General features: G+C 41.6%; 1 protein-coding gene across 1 annotated transcript in view; it reads right to left on the bottom strand.

The window, feature by feature from the left end:
- Positions 1-3,014: 3,014 nt before the first annotated feature.
- The window catches only part of LOC306742560 (protein NLRC3-like), a gene marked incomplete at both ends in the record, with an annotated part of 315,498 nt that continues 298,605 nt past the window's right edge, over positions 3,015-19,907 (bottom strand). The window contains 4 exon segments of the mRNA XM_079224950.1: positions 3,015-3,138; positions 3,860-4,033; positions 7,640-7,813; positions 7,990-8,163. Of these exon segments, the coding sequence (XP_079081076.1) occupies positions 3,015-3,138; positions 3,860-4,033; positions 7,640-7,813; positions 7,990-8,163 (646 nt within the window).

A 19,907-nucleotide genomic window follows, 5' to 3' on the forward strand; every position in this document is an offset into this window, starting at 1 on the left:
ACTAAATCAAATGATTTAATGGTATAATTAGTATGTGAAATGTGAATGAATTGCCTTCATTAATTAAATGTATTGTTCACTGATATGATTTCCACCCTGTTATATAATTGTTTTTATGATAATTAAAAAGAAATCAACTTATATAAATCATATATTTGTGTTTACTTGCCGGTTATGAATTGGGAACATTAAATAACTTAAAATGGGGTAAAATTGAAAGTTTAATTGAAATTTCCCTTAATTCTAAACGAAATGTGGATAAATTACAGAATTACAGATTTTTTTTTCAAATTAATGCTTGTTTGTAAATGTTGTTTATATATATGTTAAGGCTAAAGTAAGGGACATGTTTACTCTTAGAAAATGTTATTATCCCATTACTTGTGTATCGAGCAGCGGCTCCCCCTAGTGGCCTCAGACAGGAAGTACAGTAATACTCCACTATTTATTTAACAGGCTTTCCTCAGGCTGAAATAAAAGACGTCCTCAGACACAAATCCCATACATTACAAAAACAATGTGGACATTCCTGTTTCAATACTGAAATACACTAAATGAGATCCTTGTATTTTGTAAATAATAAATGTATGACAAACTCTTCCAAGGGGCCCGGCCAGAAACCAGAGGTCAACCAGGCCCAGTGATCTCTCTCTCTAATTAGTTACACCAAATATGTGTGTGTTATGTAGGTGCATCCTGTGTGTGTATCAGTGAGTGTAGCCGTGATGGATGAACCTAGAACTCACCTCAGGTGTCGGGGCGGGTTGTTGGGAGCTCTGCCTCGGGCGCTCAGGTGAATCGATCAAAGAGAATTAAAGAAGACGAAAGAAAAGGCTACGGACGCGCTGACTTGATTTAAACTTTGATATCAATCAATATTTATTTTAACAAAAGATAGAGAAGGATGTACAAGATACAAATGCAACCTCAAAGGTACTATGAAAGGAAACTGAGAATTAAGGAGAATATAGGCTCTACTGAAAGTGTGGAGAAAGTAATGAACTCAACTACACCTAAGTATTGCTACAACTCTTCACCTAACACGCCAAAAACGCATTTTGACTCTTGGTCATGTTTCTGACCTCTTGACCCCAGGGTTCTGCAGCAATGGGCTGCAGCGTTGGGCTTTCTCCAAGCCAACACTTCTTCTGCCTCTTTTCTCAACTTCTCCTTTTTGACACAAACCTCTGTCTCGCCCAAGTTCCCAGTTTGAAATTTTTTATCAAAAAATCACATGATGTTACAAAGTATTAATGAACACCAGACATCATGGTTGTACAGTTGAACTTAATACAGATGAGATTACAATTCTTCTTGATTCATAATACATTTTGCCAAGCATTGCATATATGGTAAGAGCATCACCTAAATATATTATACTCTTATGCAAGGTGGATAAAAGATATCTAATAAACAATTTTTATCCCAAAACCTGAGCATCGCTATGTCATATTGAAATACACACATACGTAACAAAATTAAGCTTTAACCTGGCAGAATCTCCCTAAACCTTCTGCTTCATTTGCTTATCTTAATTTCGCAATTCTCTTCCGAGATAAAACTGGGCCTCATGCATATGTATCCACGCAGGCATTTCCCTGAGGGAGCTCGGCTTTCTAGGTGCCGAGGCCTCTCCAGATGTTCGTTACTTCACTTTTTTTCTATGTAAGGTTTTTAGCTGACTAGACTGTGAGACGGCTGTTGCTCTTCCTTTGCCCAAATAAGGTCTTTAGTTTTCCTCTATCATGACATTTTTTAAACTTCCTATGTTAAAGCTGCAATGAACGACCAGAGCCTCTCGTTGATAAGACATTCACGTAAAACTGCAGGTTGTCCTACAATGAAAACATACTTATTAATATTATGTTCATCCATTTAAAAGCCTACAACGGATTTTTAAGTTGAAGTAGTAAAACCCAGTGTAGAACTCTGAAGTCTGAATGTGTTTGTCAGCAGTGTGAGTGTTTACAGAGGAGGAGACTCTTCCTCCTCCAGAGGACACAGAGACACTGAGGCATCAAGCCATAACCTGAACACAGAACTAAACCCAGACCCAAACCCAACCCCAGGATACAGAGGTTCAGTGAATGTGGTGCTGAAGGTGTGGAGGTGGATCAGTGTGTCAGAGGAGACTCTGAAGAAGGACAGAGAGCCAGCAGGACAGTCCACATACACTGCTACTCTACCAGAGGAGGAGGAAGAGGAGGAGGAGGAGGAGGGTCGTGTTCTTCTGTCATTGTGAAAGACATGGTAACCTTCATCAGAGCAGTCCAGACTCCAGGACTGATCGTTCCTTCCAAACCAACAGTCTGGACCTTCTCCTTTCCTTTTGATTCCTCTGTAGCTCACTGCTATATCGACTCTTCCTCTCCACTCGACCTCCCAGTAACAGCGACCAGTCAGACCAGTTGTACACAGCAGCTGCTTCCAGTTCTGAAACCTGTCTGGATGATCAGGATATGTCTGCTCCTCCTCCAAATGTGTCACCTTCCTGTTGTTGTCAGACAGTTGCAGGTCTGTGTTCACTGTGTTTGTGTCGATTGTGAGTTCACAGGAATCTGAGAGAACGAGAGGAAACAGCAGCAGTTTGTCATCGAACACAGCTGACGGCTTTATTTGAGATTCCATGAATCAAAGTGAACACTCACATTTCCTCGGACCAGCTTTCAGCCTCTGCTCTCCACCATGTTCAACCCTGGAGTCAGAATGTAACGGTGTGGTTAGGACCCTGAAGCAGAACGACAGACACAGACCTGACATTTAATAAAGCTGAGTTGAATGTGTTTAAAACTATATTTGCCCAATTTATTTGGACAGGCTGACGAGGAATGAATGTTAAATTTGACACGTGCAGATTTACTAATGTTTCTTCACAGCCCCACCTTTCCTTTTCTATAAGCGGGGACAGGAAGTGAGAAGGCTAACTTCATACAGGGCCTGACTGTTCCTGGAGGTGATCAGTGGTGTCATTAGCCTTGTAGTCCGGACCCAGAACATATCAATTAATGCCTTTATCAGGTAGGGGAGCTGGAGGATGGTGGGGGAGCTGTCGTGGAGGCGGGGGAGGGGCACGGCACTTTAACTTCACTGATTGTGTCAAATCTTGCTGAGAACTTAGATCCAGTGGCGGAGGTCGAGCTGGAGGGATTTTAGGAGGGGAAATGGGAGTGTGGCGGGGAGTGAATCTGGTTCCAGCAGTGACCAGCTCTTTCATGTGGTCAGTGAACTCCAGGTGCTGGTGAGGGAAGTAAAGACTCCTCTTCTTGGAGGGGGGAAGAAAGTGTGTGATCAGAGGCGGTCCCTGATGATGAGGTTGGAGACTCCTCCTCTTGTGTAACGGGCAAGGAAGCAATATGACGGACACTGAGAATTGTTGAGCAAAGCTTCATTCCAGGCAAAAGACACACAGGGAAACAGTCTCCAACCTGCTCTTGTGGAGAAATCCACTCGGTGGAACGCCAAGCCGTCAGGGGAGAAGAGACAGAAACCACAGTAAGCAGAGGCGATTCTCGTGGTCGGGGACAGAAGGCTACGGTGGTTTATCGGGGAGTCCAAACAGGCAGGGTCGGCAATGGGAAAACAGTCGGAGGGTAAATGCTGGAAAGTCTGGCATAATGCAGAGAACCATCTGGCAGTGAGTGTGAGACGGGGTTTAAATACTGAAGGGAGAAGGTGCAGCAGAGAGACAGGTGAGACTGATGGAGCTGATGAGGTGAGTGAGAGATTGAGTGGCAGGAGAGAAGAGAAGCTGAACTGTGACAGAATGAGTGAGGAGGTCCGTCTCAGTAGGGACAGGGACTCTCAGAACATCAGCTACTGTCTTCACTGTTATCAGACTGAACCAACAGACTCTTCATACCTGAGAGTGTCCAGTCTCCAGTGCGGATCCTCCAGTCCAGCAGAAAGCAGCTTCACTCCTGAGACTCCTGGATGATTGTAGCTCAGGTCCAGCTCTCTCAGATGGGAGGGGTTGGATCTCAGAGCTGAAGCCAGAGAAGAAGAGCCTTCCTCTGAGACCAGACAGCCTGACAGCCTGGAGAAACATCATGAACAATTATATTACATTTACTTTCATCTCCTCTTTCAGTCACATTGCACCTTGAAAGGAACAGTGTGTAAGAGTTAGTGCCATCTATTGATGAGCTGCAGGTTGCAGCCATCTAAATACCCATCAGCTCACTTTCCTAGTGTGTAGATAACTATTTGTTTAAGTCATTTTAAAGTCACTTCTTTGTTGGACAGTGTGGGAGGAAAATGTTTATATAATAATGTTGTCACAAAAATATACATATGGGAATGTTATAGATGTATTAAGGGTCACTAGCAAGTCCTAAGAATGGGTTAATATCTTATGCTGGCAACTAACAGCTGCAACAACACTTAAGCACACACACTTTTCCGAATGTTCATCGGTAAACAGTACATATTTTGGGCAGAAGCCAGTCCTATCTAAGAAACGGGATGTGGCCCATTTCACAAACTGCGTAGTCGGCCTTACAGAGCACAAGTTTAGGGTGAAGAGTTCACCAGAGGAGAGGGGCTTGGAAGGAGTCACAGTGACCTGGTGCGTGTCCAAGTACTGACCCAAAGGGAGGGTCTCAGCTCGTGTGCTAACGAGGACTCGGAAGAGAGATCACATTAATCCTGTATTAGCTGCTCTCCAGTGGCTTCCTGTATTTAAAATCCTTCTCCTTACCTACAAAGCCTTAACTGCTGGGAATGCACCATCGTATCTTAAAGAGCTTATAGTGCCATATTACCCCACTAGAGCGTTAGGCTCACTGAATGCAGGGTTACTTGTGGTTCCCAGAGTGTTAAAAAGTAGGTTGGGGGCTAGATCTTTCAGTTATCGGGCTCCTCTTCTGTGGAATCAGCTTCCACTTTCAGTGTGGGGGGCAGACAGTCACCTCATTTAAGAGTAGACTTACGACTTTCCTCTTTGATAGCACTTATAGTTAGGGCTGTTTCAGGCTTATAGTTAGGGCTGGCTCAGGTTTGTCCTGGTCCAGCCCCTAGATATGCTGCTATAGGCCTAGACTGCTGGGGGACATTTTAGGATACACTGAGCTCCTCCTCTCTTCCTCTTCTTTCTCTCCTTCTGGATAAATTAGTGTCTCTTCAATGCACATTACTAACTCTACTTTCTTTTTCCATGGATTCATGGCTGCCTGGAACCGGTCCTGCCTGCTGTCATGGCCCTGCTGATGGAACCGGCCTGGAACCGGTCCTGCCTCCTGCCATGGCCCTGCTGATGTCCCCTCCTCCCTCCCTCCTCTCTACCTCCTTATGCTTCATGGATCGTGGCTATCTGGATCATGGACCATGCCTACTACTCATATAAATAATTTCTGTCATATTCATGTAATGTGCTGTAACTCTGTTACGTTATTCATTCTGGCCACATGACATCTATTGCTTCTGTCCATCCGGGGAGAGGGATCCTCCTCTGTTGCTCTCCCTCAGGTTTCTTCCCCTTTTTTCCCTGTGAAAGGGTTTTTACTATCTTTATTGGGGGAGTTTTTCCTGATCCGATGTGAGGTCCCAGGAGAGGATGTTATGTTACAGATTGTAAAGCCCTCCGAGGAAAACTTGTATTTGTGATGTTGGGCTGTATAAAATAAACTGAATTGAATTGAATTGAAAACCAGAGTATGGGACACAGGCCAGAATAACATCATGCGCAAGCACTGCTTTCTGGGAACTGATTGGTAGACCTGGTCAAAAACAAGTGTGTAATGAGGCCAACTATGTAATGAGGGAGGGAACAGGGGCGTTACCTGCACTGAGTGTATGTTACAAATGATATGTCCCTTCGTGGTTCGGGGGCTGTGTTAGAAAAGATGACGTCAAGAGCCGTTGTTCAGCTTACCGGGGCCAGCTTGATTTGTTTGTGATGATGATTCATTGCAAATAAATCTATGTGGAGTGAACGTCAACGCAGTCTCTCTAGTGTTCTGTGTGCAGTGGGATTTGAGTCTCTTCTGAAGAGATTTGTGGATCCTCAACTCAGTCAAGTAGATAAGTAGATAGATTCATGTTTATTCAGTATCGTTTTTTACTCGTCATTAACTAAAGTATTTTTCCATAACAACGGGAAGCCAGTGCAAAGACCTCAGAACTGGAGTGATGTGATCCCCTTTCTGGTCTTAGTGAGGACTCGAGCTTCAGCGTTCTGAATCAGCTGCAGCGTTCTGATTGACCTACAGAGATCACTAATGGACAGAGCAGATTGTTTCACTTTTGATAAAGTATCGTCTTTTTTTTTCTCATAACAGGAACGAGTGTAGTTGTCTCTGCCACTCTGTCTTCACTTCACCTGCTTGTGCTTTTATCTTTGTGTGTGTTTGTAGTTGGAGGAACTCAGTGCTGCAGCCTAAGAATTTACACCAAAACATTAAAAAGCCGTGCCAGCGGCTGCCTGTCGCAGTAGCTGCCTGTATGTTTTTTTATTTGATTGTCTTTTTCCACTTTTCCTCTCTTCTTCTTTTCCTTTTCTTTCACCTTTGGTAAAAATTACACCTGGACAACAGACCATACATTTTTCGCAACTTTTCTTGTGGCTTTTTGATTACTTTTCTGTTTGTAACGGTGAGCGACAAACAAACAATGACTGGGGCCATTGTTTTTTCACGTGCTCAGCTGATTGCGCTGAGCGAACTGCAGCTTTTCCCCGGAGCCAGGCCTGTGATCCCTTTGGAGCTACGGAGAAGGGCTCACAGGAAAACTTCCCTGCCCACTGCTATTAGGCTTTACAATACGTCACCCCTGGCCAGATCCTCCGTCAATTGACCCATCAACAATAGCCCTTGCACCGCTTTTGTTGTCTAGTTAGTCACCGTACATTATTTGTATACACTTCATATATACTGCACATACTTTGGATTTTTGCACTTTCTTATTTCCTAAATTATTATGCTTTATTGTTTTGTTTTGTTGTATATATTGAGTGTTTTGCATTTCTTTTATATTTTCTGATATAACTTTTTTGTTTGTTTTTTTGTGTCTCATATGTAAGTTGCTTGCAAACGAATTTCCCCTCGGGGATAAATAAAGTATACATTCTATTTATCTATCTATCTATCTATCTATCTATCTATCTATCTATCTATCTATCTATCTATCTATCTATCTATCTAAAAACACCAGTAACGTGGGATCTTATCAATACTCTGTTCTTTTATTATTGTACCCATCCCTTAGTGTAAAAACCTGAAAGTCTCTCTAGAGCCAGCAGACATCTGTAGATCACTAAAATATTCCTGAAGAAGCAACCAGCTTCACGAGGAACTCTATGTGACACTTCACAGAGTCTTAAAGACTGCTGAGGTTAAAAAGGAGCTCAGTCTCCACAAAACTCTTGAGAAACATGTCTGTCCACTTTCTCCACAAGCTACAGTCTCTACATGTGTCTGTCTGCTGTTTGCTGTGAGCAGGTTGTGTACCGTGAGTTCATCACAGCTTGTGTGATAAAAACAGCTGCTGCTGCTGCTGCTGATGAGAGCAGTGAGAGTGAATCAGTAGAGCTGAGTTTCTAACAACTACACAATGAGCTGGAAGGTGATGGGTCTCTTTTGTAATATACATTAACTTGTATATCAAGCAATATTTAATTGGTTATTGGTAGAAGATGAATCCTGACCTGAGAATCTCCAGATGACAGGATTGACTCTCCAGTCCAGCAGATATCAGCTTCACTCCTGAATCCTTCAGGTCATTATTACTCAGGTCCAGCTCTCTCAGACTAGTGGACTGGGAGCTGAGGACTGAGGACAGAGCTCCACAGCTTCTCTCTGACAGATTACAGCCACTCAACCTAAAACATGTACATCACATGTGTGAAAACATTCATATCGACATTTGATATAACGTACAGTTATAGTTAGGTAGGCAGTACTGGGATGAAATAAAAGTGGTTAAATGACTGAAGAAAAAATATAATACACCACATGAAAGTTTTGGTTTACCATATATAGGTTTATTAAACCTGACCTGAGGGTTTCCAGTGTACAGTATTGACTCTCCAGTCCACCAGACAGCAGCTTCACTCCTGAAACCTTTAGGTCGTTGTTTCTCAGGTCCAGCTCTCTCAGACTAGAGGACTGGGAGCTGAGGACTGAAGACAGAGCTCTACAGCTTCTCTCTGAGAGGTTACAGTTACTCAACCTGAAGGAGAGTTAGTGATGAAGACAACAAAGACATTACTTGTTTTTCTTCTACAATGTAAAATCCACATTTCTGAGTTTATGCATTGAACAATCAAGGATTAGAGTCTCAGGTGCCAAGAGTTTTTTTGCCTTTCATTGTGTCCATTGCTGGAATCTAACAACATTTAATAGATCTCATTCCCAAATCAATTTTAGTCTTAAATGAACAACACATTGACATTTGTTTATTTCATATCTGCATTAATGTGTGGAGTTGCAGTGAAACTGTAAAAACAATTTGCATGTTTTTCAATTGTTCAACTAATAAATTAGTTTACTAAATCTCTCAATAGAAGCCATTCATTAGTTGAGAACTACTCTACTCATATGATGAATCGATTACCTGCAGGTATCTGTTTACTTACATAGCTTTGTTGGAGGCTTTGACCACTGGCAGCAGCCTCAGAAGAGCCTCCTCTGAAGCAGAGTATTTCTTCAGGTCAAACTCCTCCAGAACTTTTCCTGATGTCAGTAAGATGAAGACCAGAGCTGACCACTGAGCAGGACACACTTTATTTCTGGAGAGACGTCCTGACCTCAGGGACTGTTGGATCTCCTCCACTAGAGAACCATCATTCAGTTCATTCAGACAGTGGAACAGATTGATGCTTTTCTCTGGAGACACATCTTCATTGATCTTCTCCTTGATGTACTGGACAGTTTCCTGATTGGTCTGTGAGCTACTTCTCTTTTTCAGTAGGCCTTGTAGATGATTCTGATTGGTCTCCAGTGAAAGACCCAGGAGGAATCGGAGGAACAGGTCCAGGTGTCCGTTTGGACTCTTCAAGGCCTCGTCAATAGCAACCCTGTAGACCTCTGCCATAGACGTTGTTCTGAAAACCCTTCGCACAATGTCGACACAAGTTTGCCCTGGCTCCAACATCACATTCTTGTTTCTGTTAACGAGTTTCATTCTTACGTAGAATGCTGCCAGAAACTCCTGAACACTCAGATGGACAAAGCTAAACATCTTGTCTTCATTCTTCTTCCCACGTTCCTCTATGAAGATCTCTGTGAACACTCCTGAGCACACTGAGGCTTCCCTGACATCAATACCACTCTCTTTGAGATCTTTCTCATAGAAGATCAAGTTGCCCTCTTCCAGCTGGTGAAAAGACAGTTTGGCTAATGACTTAATGTACTGATTGAACTTCTTTTGGTCATACTTCTTCTCTTTTGTCTGATGAATCTGAAACACCAGGAATTCTGCATACATCTCAGTCAGGGTCTTGGGCAGCTGTTCTCCCTCTCTAGTCTCCACATCCTTCAGAACTGTAGCAGTGATCCAGCAGAAGACTGGGATGTGGCACATGATGTGGAGGCTTCGTGAGGTCTTGATGTGGGAGATGATCTTGTTGGCCTGCTCCTCATCTCTGAACCTCTTCCTGAAGTACTCGTCCTTGTGTGGGTCAGTGAACCCTCTGACCTCTGTCACCAAGCCAACACAGTCATGAGGGATCTGATTGGCTGCTGCAGGTCGTGTGGTTATCCAGAGGCGAGCAGAGGGAAGCAGTTTCCCTCTGATGAGGTTCGTCAGCAGCACATCCACTGGGATCGACTTGGTCACATCAAAGGTAACAGCCTGGTTTTCACTGGTCGAGCAGTCCAGACGAAGGCGGCTCTCATCCAATCCATCCAAAACAAACAGAAGTTTGAAGACACTCTTGTCGTAGTTGGTGTTTCCTGATGACTGCAGAGTTGTGAAGATTTCATTAAGAGCTTGTCTCGTGATGTCTTTGGTCTCCTCAATACATTCATGAATGAGATCAGCCAAACACAACTTTTCTTCCTTCCATAAATTCAGCTGGCGAAAGGTGAAGGGGAAGATGAGATGCACATCTTGATTAGTTTGTTTTTCAGCCCAGTCCCACATAAACTTGCGTGCAAGAAATGTTTTTCCAATTCCTGCGATTCCATTGGTCAGTACTGTTCTTATGGCTCTGTATCCTCCAGACGGGGGTTTGAACATGTCGCTGGGTTTAATTGTGTTCTCTTCATCTGCTGGCTTCACCCTCATCGCCTCAACCTGCCTGACCTCATGCTGAGTGTTGATGTGTATGTTAGCCCCTGCTGTGATGTACAGCTCTGTGTAGATAGCATCCAAACGTTGCTCATTACTCTTCCCCAGCCACGCCTCTTGTGCACACATGAACTTATCCTGAAAGTATGATTGAAGCGTTTCTTGGTGAGTTGAGATCGGTACTCCCAGAACCATCACGTCTGTATGGAACACAAATATGAAAAGAAACACATTATCGGTTGTTTGTTCAGGCTTAGTGATGCCTATCGTGAAGCTGTACTCAGGGTTTCCATTGTGACCTGGATCAGGGTTTCCACTGTGACCTGAATCAGGGTTTCCACTGTGACCTGGATCATAGTTTCTACTGTGACCTGGATCAGGGTTTCTCCTGTGGACTCCTGTGCTAACTTTAGTCCTCAATATAACAGAGGATTCCTGTGCTAACTTTAGTCCTCAATATAACAGAGGACTCCTGTGCTAACTTTTGTCTATCCTCAATATAACAGTGGACTCCTGTACTAACTTTAGTCCGTCCCAGATTGGTCATCTTGTCGATGGTGCTACTGGCTCACTGAGAGTGACACTGGACTCTAAAAAAGAAGATAATTAAACAAAGGAAGTTTACTCCATGCTCAAACCCTCAGACCCGCAAATTAAAGCAAACATCGCGGAAGCTTGAAGGCATATGGTGTTCCACCAATTTAGAAGAATCTCAGTTAGTTTGGCGGTATACTCTGAAAACATATAAGAAGGCCCTCCGTAATGCCAGAGGAGCCTATTACAATAATAGAGAAAAATAAGAACAAACCCAGGTTTCTCTTCAGCAGTGTAGCCAGGTGTGTTCCTATAGACCTCAGTAGTTCAGTAGTAGTAGTAGTAGTAGTAGTAGTAGTAGTAGTAGTAGTAGTAGTAGTGGTGGTGTATAGTAACAAAATAGAATTACTTCGTTACTGTACTTAAGTCATTTTTTTTATATCTGTACTTTACTTTGCTGTTTATATTTCTGTTGACTTTTACTTTTACAGAGACCCTGTTCCATTACAAGTATTGTGTTGCACTATTTTCATGAAAATACAAAGGACTGACCTTCTGGTCTTGAGCTGGTGTCTGGCAGTCTCTGCACCAGATCATTCCTGGGTATCGCCTTTAAAACCTTCCTGGTCACCTCCAGAGCTCCATGAAGTTCAAAGGTCTTCACCATCAGCTTCACCATGTCCTCACTATCTTCTGCTTCCTCCAGAGCAGACTCATTGATGACTTGGTAAGGTGGCATGAAGCCAGGCTCGTTCAGAAGGTATTTGAATCTCTTAAATTCTTTTTTTTTTAAATCATCTAGAATCTTCAAAACGTCCACTGACGTCATCATGGCTCCCGGCTCAAACCTGGCTGTTTTGTCACCTGCAGGAAAAACTGAAACACAAGGATCTCTGATTGGCCGATCAGTGTAATTTGGCCAGCAAGAGCAGCTTTTGAGCAGAATACTCTGGCACAAAAAAGAAGAGGCTGTTCTTTAAGGTGAATAAACGTGTCAGGTCAAACCAACACAGGACTTTCAACCAGGAGACTGGTATTCAAGACCAGTGTTCATCTCCCAAAGTTGTTGAAGTTGTTGAAGGACTTCACTTTAGTGACCTGTTTACGTATTTTACTTAGTTTTTGTAATGTTTTACAGCCCAACTATGATGTTTTCCTCAGCCTTGAATTGATCACGGCTCTCATCTACACGTTCATTACGTAACAAATGTCAGCAGAGCACCTTTATCAGAGGTGTGTAAAGATACCTGTGAGGCTACTCACCGGTTACAGTCACATCCAGAGGAGGTCCAAGAGACTTTCTACCTTCGTCTGCAGACACTGACGGACGCAGCCATCACGTCCTCACGCCTTGAAATCAACATCCAGACTTGTTAGTATGATGTGAGAGCTTCAGCACTGTAGTTCTGCCAATACACAACCAGTTACAACCAGTACACAACCAGTACACAATCAGTACACAACCAGTTACAACATGTCTGTCAGTCGTGTAGCCCTGTTGAAAAAGCCAGATGAAAAACAAGCTAGTTCCTCATAAATTGGATGAAATAACTCAGTAAGGTACTTTATTATCACCTCATGACAAGATCACAAACATCTGCCTCATTAATGTGCAGCGCTTTAAAGACGTTTTGAATCGTCTGATTTTAAACAGATGTTTGAGAAAGCAGCGATTTTGTAAAGTGCTCCGTCGTTCAAGTCAACATCCACAGGACATGTACTTATACAGCAGACACTTTTGTTCCAGCAGGCATAAAGAATGGATTTAATGTTAGTTGACCTAAAAATGTTGGTGCTTATATTTTTCAGGTTGATGACAAATACACCTGTTGATGTGCTGTAGGGTTTTTTTTGTACAAAGAATTGCAGTAAACATATTCTGAGAATAGTATATTTTAACACACTGTATCTGTCAATAGCTCAAATTAACTAAATTGCTGTCAGTGGCAACTGTATCTGCATTGAGAGAATGCAGAGATGTGTCTGTGTTTTGGGGCTTTTCATTTATTCAAGCAGAACAGATATTCCTTTAGGAAATTGTCAGAAATAACAAACATTATTATGATAAATATGAATGCATAGATGCATTGAACAGACCCGTTGCCCTAACTATGCACAGACTGATCTTGCTGTCTATTGAATGATGGATGCTGCTAGCCCAGACTTGAGCATAAACTGAGTGTTTTCATCGTTTTACAAAATACAGTAATAGATTAAGCACTATAGTTATATAGTCGAGAAATAATTCATGCATTGATTTTAAAGACACGTTAAGACTTGCATTGTCAATAACATGTATATTTTCTGTATAGCGGTCTCCAGCTCCAGTTTATTATGGGTCTATTATGGCTTTCCTTGACAATTTGCAATGTCATCCTCAGAGTTTTACAGACGTGACATCACTGACTCTACAAACTGACCCCCGCCGCATTTCAGGTAAGAATGTTAATGCACACATTTTTGGAGGGAAATGTTTTCACAGCAACTTAGACTCATTTGAGAGGGAATTATATAACCGACTTTCTAAAACTAGTCATCTTAATGATATGATTCTATAATGACCAGATTTGTTTTAAAACATTAAAATACTATATAAGTGTATAGAATAGTGTTTTATGAAAATAACTTGATATGCTATATAAGCACGAAGATACCAATAAATAAAATTAAGAACAACTACATATTTTGTATTTGCTTAAAGAAATGATGCATTACAAACAATGGTTGTGATCTATTTTTGTTTGTCTGTTTAGATAAAATGAATAGAAAGACTGGGCCTGTTTCCAGCTTCCAGAGTCAATTACAAGAGAGACGAAGGAGTGGACAAGGCTGTTAAAAACACAGACGAACCTGGACCTGACTGGCAGACGCATGACGTCAGAGTAACTAGATCATGTGGAATGCTAATTATATATTAATATTCTAATAACAATTGGCAGTTTTAAATGGACATCAAAAATCATTTACCTTGTTATGCTATATATAGGGGGGAAACATTGTAATCACATTGTTCTGTTTATAAATCTGTACTTTTTCATTCTGTTCATTTTACTTAATTTTTAGGTAATTACTTGGAGGCAAGACGATGGATGAAGAAATATGTCTTGCGACACTTCTGATCTACAGTCAGAAGAGGAAGAGGCAATTCCTATAAAGAGGAAGCCAGTGCCGGTGTGAGTAAATACATATGTTTTTAAATTTCTTTCCAACTTTTTCACCTTTTATTAAAAAATGCATCTGCAATTCAGTGTTATAGTATGACAAATGAGTATTTTTCTAACCCCTTTTATAGCCATTTCTATGGGGACTCAGATGAGGACAGTGAGGAAAATCCTCCTCCAAAAAAAAAAATCCATGTATATGGATCTGAGATTTTTCTGTAGGCCAAATGAGCCACTTTATAAATGGGTCCAAATTGAATACTGGCCGGATCTGGTCTGGATCTTTGACCCGTATCCGTTCCGGATCCGTCCCACTGTGCATCTGGCCTCCGATCTGGACCCGTTTTGCGGATCCGTTCCGGAGCCTATGATGCCTCCTGGGCGGATCCGGAACAGAGTCAGTTTGCTATCTGGGTATGTAAATGTATGAATTAAGAACTCAAAATGCATGAAAAATGTCTTCCATTCATTTGATTGGATACATTTTGCCGGAATTTTGTAATATTCCTGAAAGTATGAACATTCTGAATGATATAAGTAATAGAAGTAACATCCTGAACATTATTAGCTTTGAATTACATTTCTACATTGAGGAATGAGGCAGCAGTTGGATGAGACGAAAACAGGCTCAACAATCAAAGTAAAAGAAGTAGAGAAAGTGTTCAACACTCACAGAAACAGGAGCTTCTCTTCTTGCTGACGCCGCAGACTGAGAGAGTTGAATCTCTTCCTGCTGAACATGTCCACATCAACCACAGAGAAACTACAGGAAGTCAGCTGACACTTCAGGATGATCTATTCAGTTCAATTCAATTTATTTTACGTAGCCCAACATCACAAATACAAGTTTGCCTCGGAGGGCTTTACAATCTGTAACATAACATCCTGTCCCGGGACCTCACATCGGATCAGGAAAAACTCCCCAAATAAAGATAGTAAAAACCCTTTCACAGGGAAAAAGAGGGGAAGAAACCTGAGGGAGAGCAACAGAGGAGGATCCCTCTCCCCGGATGGACAGAAGCAATAGATGTCATGTGACCAGAATGAACAAAGTAACAGAGTTACAGCACATTACATGAATATGACAGACATTATTCATATAATGAGTAGTAGGCATGGTCCATGATCCAGATAGCCACGATCCATGAAGCAGAAGGAGGTAGAGAGGAGGGGCATCAGCAGGGCCATGGCAGCTGGCAGGACCGGTTCCAGGCAGCGACGTTCCATGGGAAAAAAAGTAGAGTTAGTAATGTGCATTGAAGAGACACTAATTTATCCAGAAGGAGAGAAAGAAGAGGAGGAGAGGAGGAGTGAAAGAGGAAGAGAAGAAGATAAGAGGCGAAGAGGAGCTCAGTGTATCCTAAGATGTCCCCCAGCAGTCTAGGCCTATAGCAGCATATCTAGGGGCTGGACCAGGGCAAACCTGAGCCTGAACTATAAGCCTGAAACAGCCCTAACTATAAGCCTGAAACAGTCCTAACTATAAGCGCTATCAAAGAGGAAAGTCTTTAGTCTACTCTTAAATGAGGTGACTGTCTGCCCCCCGGACTGAAAGTGGAAGCTGATTCCACAGAAGAGGATCTTGATAACTGAAAGCTCTAGCCCCCAACCTACTTTTTAACACTCTGGGAACCACAAGTAACCCTGCATTCAGTGAGCGTAATGCTCTCGTGGGGTAATATGGCACTATAAGCCCTCTAGTAGAGTAATATGGTACTATAAGCTCTCTAGTAGAGTAATATGGTACTATAAACTCTCTAGTGGGGTAATATGGCACTATAAGCCCTCTAGTAGAGTAATATGGTACTATAAGCTCTCTAGTAGGGTAATATGGTACTATAAGCTCTCTAGTGGGTAATATGGTACTATAAGCTCTCTAGTGGGGTAATATGGCACTATAAGCTCTCTAGTGGGGTAATATGGTACTATAAGCTCTCTAGTGGGGTAATATGGCACTATAAGCTCTCTAGTGGGGTAATATGGTACTATAAGCTCTCTAGTGGGGTAATATGGCACTATAAGCTCTCTAGTGGGGTAATATAGCACTATAAGCTCTCTAGTGGGGTAATATGGTACTATAAGGTCCTTAAGAAATGATGGTGCATCACCAGTTAAGGCTTTGTAGGTAAGGAGAAGGATTTTAAATATGATTCTCGATCATACAGGAAGCCAGTGGAGAGCAGCTAGTACAGGAGTAATGTGATCTCTCTTCTGTGTCCTCGTTAGTACACAAGCTGCAGCATTCTGGATCAACTGGAGAGATCCAAGGGATTTACAGCGTGATAATAAGGAGTAATACAGTAATCCAGTCTTGAGGAAACAAATGCGTGGATCAATGTTTCTGCATCACGTTGAGACAGGATGTGCCGGATCTTTGAGATGTTCCGTAGGTGAAAAAAGGCGGTCCTTGAGATCTGTTTCACGTGAGAGCCAAAGGACAGGTCCTGGTCAAAAATAACTCTGAGATTCCTTACGGTGGTGGTGGATGCCAGAGCGATGCCATCCAGAGAAACCATATAGATCTGAAGACCTTTATGATGAAAAGTTATCAAAATGGTGAGTTGTCCTTGAACGACCTTGACGTGGCGTGGCGGCTATTACATGGCCATTTCATGCAGTTCGCCAAGAAAGAGGACGTCCAATCAAATGTCTCATACATGATGCTGATTCAAGCCTGAACACAATTCCATCCAAAAAAATGTCATAGCGCCACCTACTGGCAAAAGGAAACAACACGTTTTATACTTTGATGTATTACTCCTAGCCAGCTCACCAGATCAGTCTACAATGTTGTAGGTAAAGCCATAACATATTGATGATGCGTCATCATGAATATTTTTACTTCTCGTTGAACGCTGTTGCCATGGCAGCGCATCATTTGCAAAGAAAAAATAAGCAGATTTCTCTGGGGTTTGGGATGGTCAAAACCTCATGGAACACCAGTGATTCTCAATGTCATGAAATAAAAAAGTCAAACTACTGAGAAATAGTTTCAAAAAGACTCAAATGATGCAACTTTATCTGAGAATATTCACTCACTGAATCTACGACAACCAACGCTGCTCTATGGAAGCAATGCAGTGTCTTGAGGAGCAGCTTTTATCCACAAACTCAAAATACATTAAAAACAGTGCAATTAAAAAAGCTTCAAGTAGAGAACATCCCTCCAGCTTCTGATTACTTTATCAGTAGGTAAATACTAAAAAACATTGTGCTCGCTCACTTCAACCTGCGGTGGAACACTGACATAGACCTGAGTTAGGGCTAATAATGGAGGACTCAGGATGTGTTTTGCTCCTGACAAGAGTCTCAAAGTCTGGAGTTGTGCTGCGTTCACACTAAAAGCGCTGTGAGTAGATTACATGGAGAGTCAATACACAGACGCATGGATGTGAGCAACGCACGTTTCCACCGGGCGACGTGAACGGCCCGACGGGAAAAGGTTTGCCTCATTCACGGATAATATTATGAACCCAGACACGAGGGCGTTTAAAGTTTAACTTCCACAACAAGTACAAAGCAGAAATAGTGCTTATTTCTTCCACGGTGGACGGCGGAAATGAACTGTTTTCATGGCGAAAAGTAAAACGACGTAGAAATTTGCTTCGCTTTTGGTGTGAACGCAGCATTAAGGAGTGTAAATAGACGGTGTGTATATATATATATATATATATATATATATATATATATATATATATATATATATATATATACACACTGTAGCAGGGTCACCAACCTTTTTGAAACCTAGAGCTACTTCAAGGGTACAAAATAATATGAAAGACTCCTTGTGTGATACAAACTTCCTGAATAGCAAAGTTCCATAGATCACCTTTTAATAATAATAATATATGTGAAATGACCATCTGATCACATATCAAAGTTAATTATTCCTCACAATAGTTATCAACAATAATTTTCACAACAATGATGTTAGGAAACACAGATATATTTAAACATGCAACATTTATTCATGTTAATCTGTTTCAACATGTGAAAGTCTGAGGTATCACATCTCTGATAATTTTCTAAATATATTTAACAGTTTCGTATGAAGCACTTAAGTAACATTTTGTTCATTAATCACACCTGCTATATTTTTGTACAAATTATCACTTCTAAAGAAATTCAAGAAATCATTAACTGTCCTATCTAGCCACTACTGAAACATTTAACACATCAGTTATGTATGATTTTAAAAAATCTACTCTTTCACATTTTTAAATGAATCATATTACATTAATACTAATCACCAAATCTTTAGCATTTTTAACAAATCAAAACATCTGTTACACTTTGTGTGTTAATGTGCTGACACCAGGGGGCGATGAAGAGCAGGGAAACATCAGGGTCAACGCTCTGCAACGTGTTGAAGCTGCAACGATGAACACATTCATGATATCAATATATCAATATATCAATATATGATATATCGATATATCAATATATGATATATCAATATATCAATATATGATATTGCCATCAAACATGATGGCAATATCAGTTCATAACTGTCTCTCTGCACACATTTAACAACCATCTATAGCAGCGTTTTATAAACAATGCTTGTTTTGTTCATTTAGAATAAAAACAAACCAAAAGCAAAAAATTCTCAACAAGAAAAAATACGTAATTAAACTAAATAACTAAAATAAGAGAAAGATATATAAAATAAGAAATATATATGTGTATATATATATATATATATATATATATATATATATATATATATATATATATATATATATATATATATATATATATTAAACACGTTTTTTTTTATTAAACTAAAAAAAAAAGAAAAGAGAAAGATATTTAAATCTATCAAAATTCTTCCTTAAATAAGCAAAGATCTGGAATAATTAAACAATGTAACTCAGGGATGAAAGAAACTAAATACTAACATCAAATAAAAAGCTCCTACCAACCAGAAGTCCACCGTGGCTGATGCCTCCGTGTATTCATCGATATTTAATATTTTGCAATATTTAATCTTTACTATATTTTATATTATATATTTGATATGTTGTGCCTTATTTTTTTGTGCCTTATTTTTCCTGGATCGTCCAACTCGTAGCAGAGCAGAGGGTAGAACTTTCCCCAAGAAGATCTGGAGAAAGGTCCGTCTAGAAACCCCTGCTGACCTCGAGGACCAGCCGGCCCCAGGTAAGTGGAACGGTAACAGGTAAGTGGAACGGTAACAGGTAAGGGGGACGGTATCAGGTAAGGGGAATGGTAACAGGTAAGGGGGACGGTAACAGGTAAGGGGAACGGTATCAGGTAAGGGGAACGGTAACAGGTAAGGGGGGCGGTAACAGGTAAGGGGGACGGTAACAGGTAAGGGGGACGGTAACAGGTAAGGGGAACGGTAACAGGTAAGGGGAACGGTAACAGGTAAGGGGGACGGTAACAGGTAAGGGGAACGGTAACAGGTAAGTGGAACGGTAACAGGTAAGTGGAACGGTAACAGGTAAGGGGGACGGTATCAGGTAAGGGGAATGGTAACAGGTAAGGGGGACGGTAACAGGTAAGGGGAACGGTATCAGGTAAGGGGAACGGTAACAGGTAAGGGGAACGGTAACAGGTAAGGGGGACGGTATCAGGTAAGGGGAATGGTAACAGGTAAGGGGGACGGTAACAGGTAAGGGGGACGGTAACAGGTAAGGGGAACGGTAACAGGTAAGGGGAATGGTAACAGGTAAGGGGGACGGTAACAGGTAAGTGGAGCGGTAACAGGTAAGGGGGACGGCAACAGGTAAGGGGAACGGTAACAGGTAAGGGGGACGGTAACAGGTAAGTGGAGCGGTAACAGGTAAGGGGGACGGTAACAGGTAAGGGGGACGGTAACAGGTAAGGGGGACGGTAACAGGTAAGTGGAGCGGTAACAGGTCAGGTGGACGGTAACAGGTAAGGGGAACGGTAACAGGTAAGGGTAACAAGTAAGGGGGACGGTAACAGGTAAGGGGAACAGGTAACAGGTAAGGGGGA

The sequence above is a fragment of the Taurulus bubalis genome, assembly GCF_910589615.1.
Source record: "Taurulus bubalis genome assembly, chromosome: 10".
Classification (NCBI taxonomy): domain Eukaryota; kingdom Metazoa; phylum Chordata; class Actinopteri; order Perciformes; family Cottidae; genus Taurulus; species Taurulus bubalis.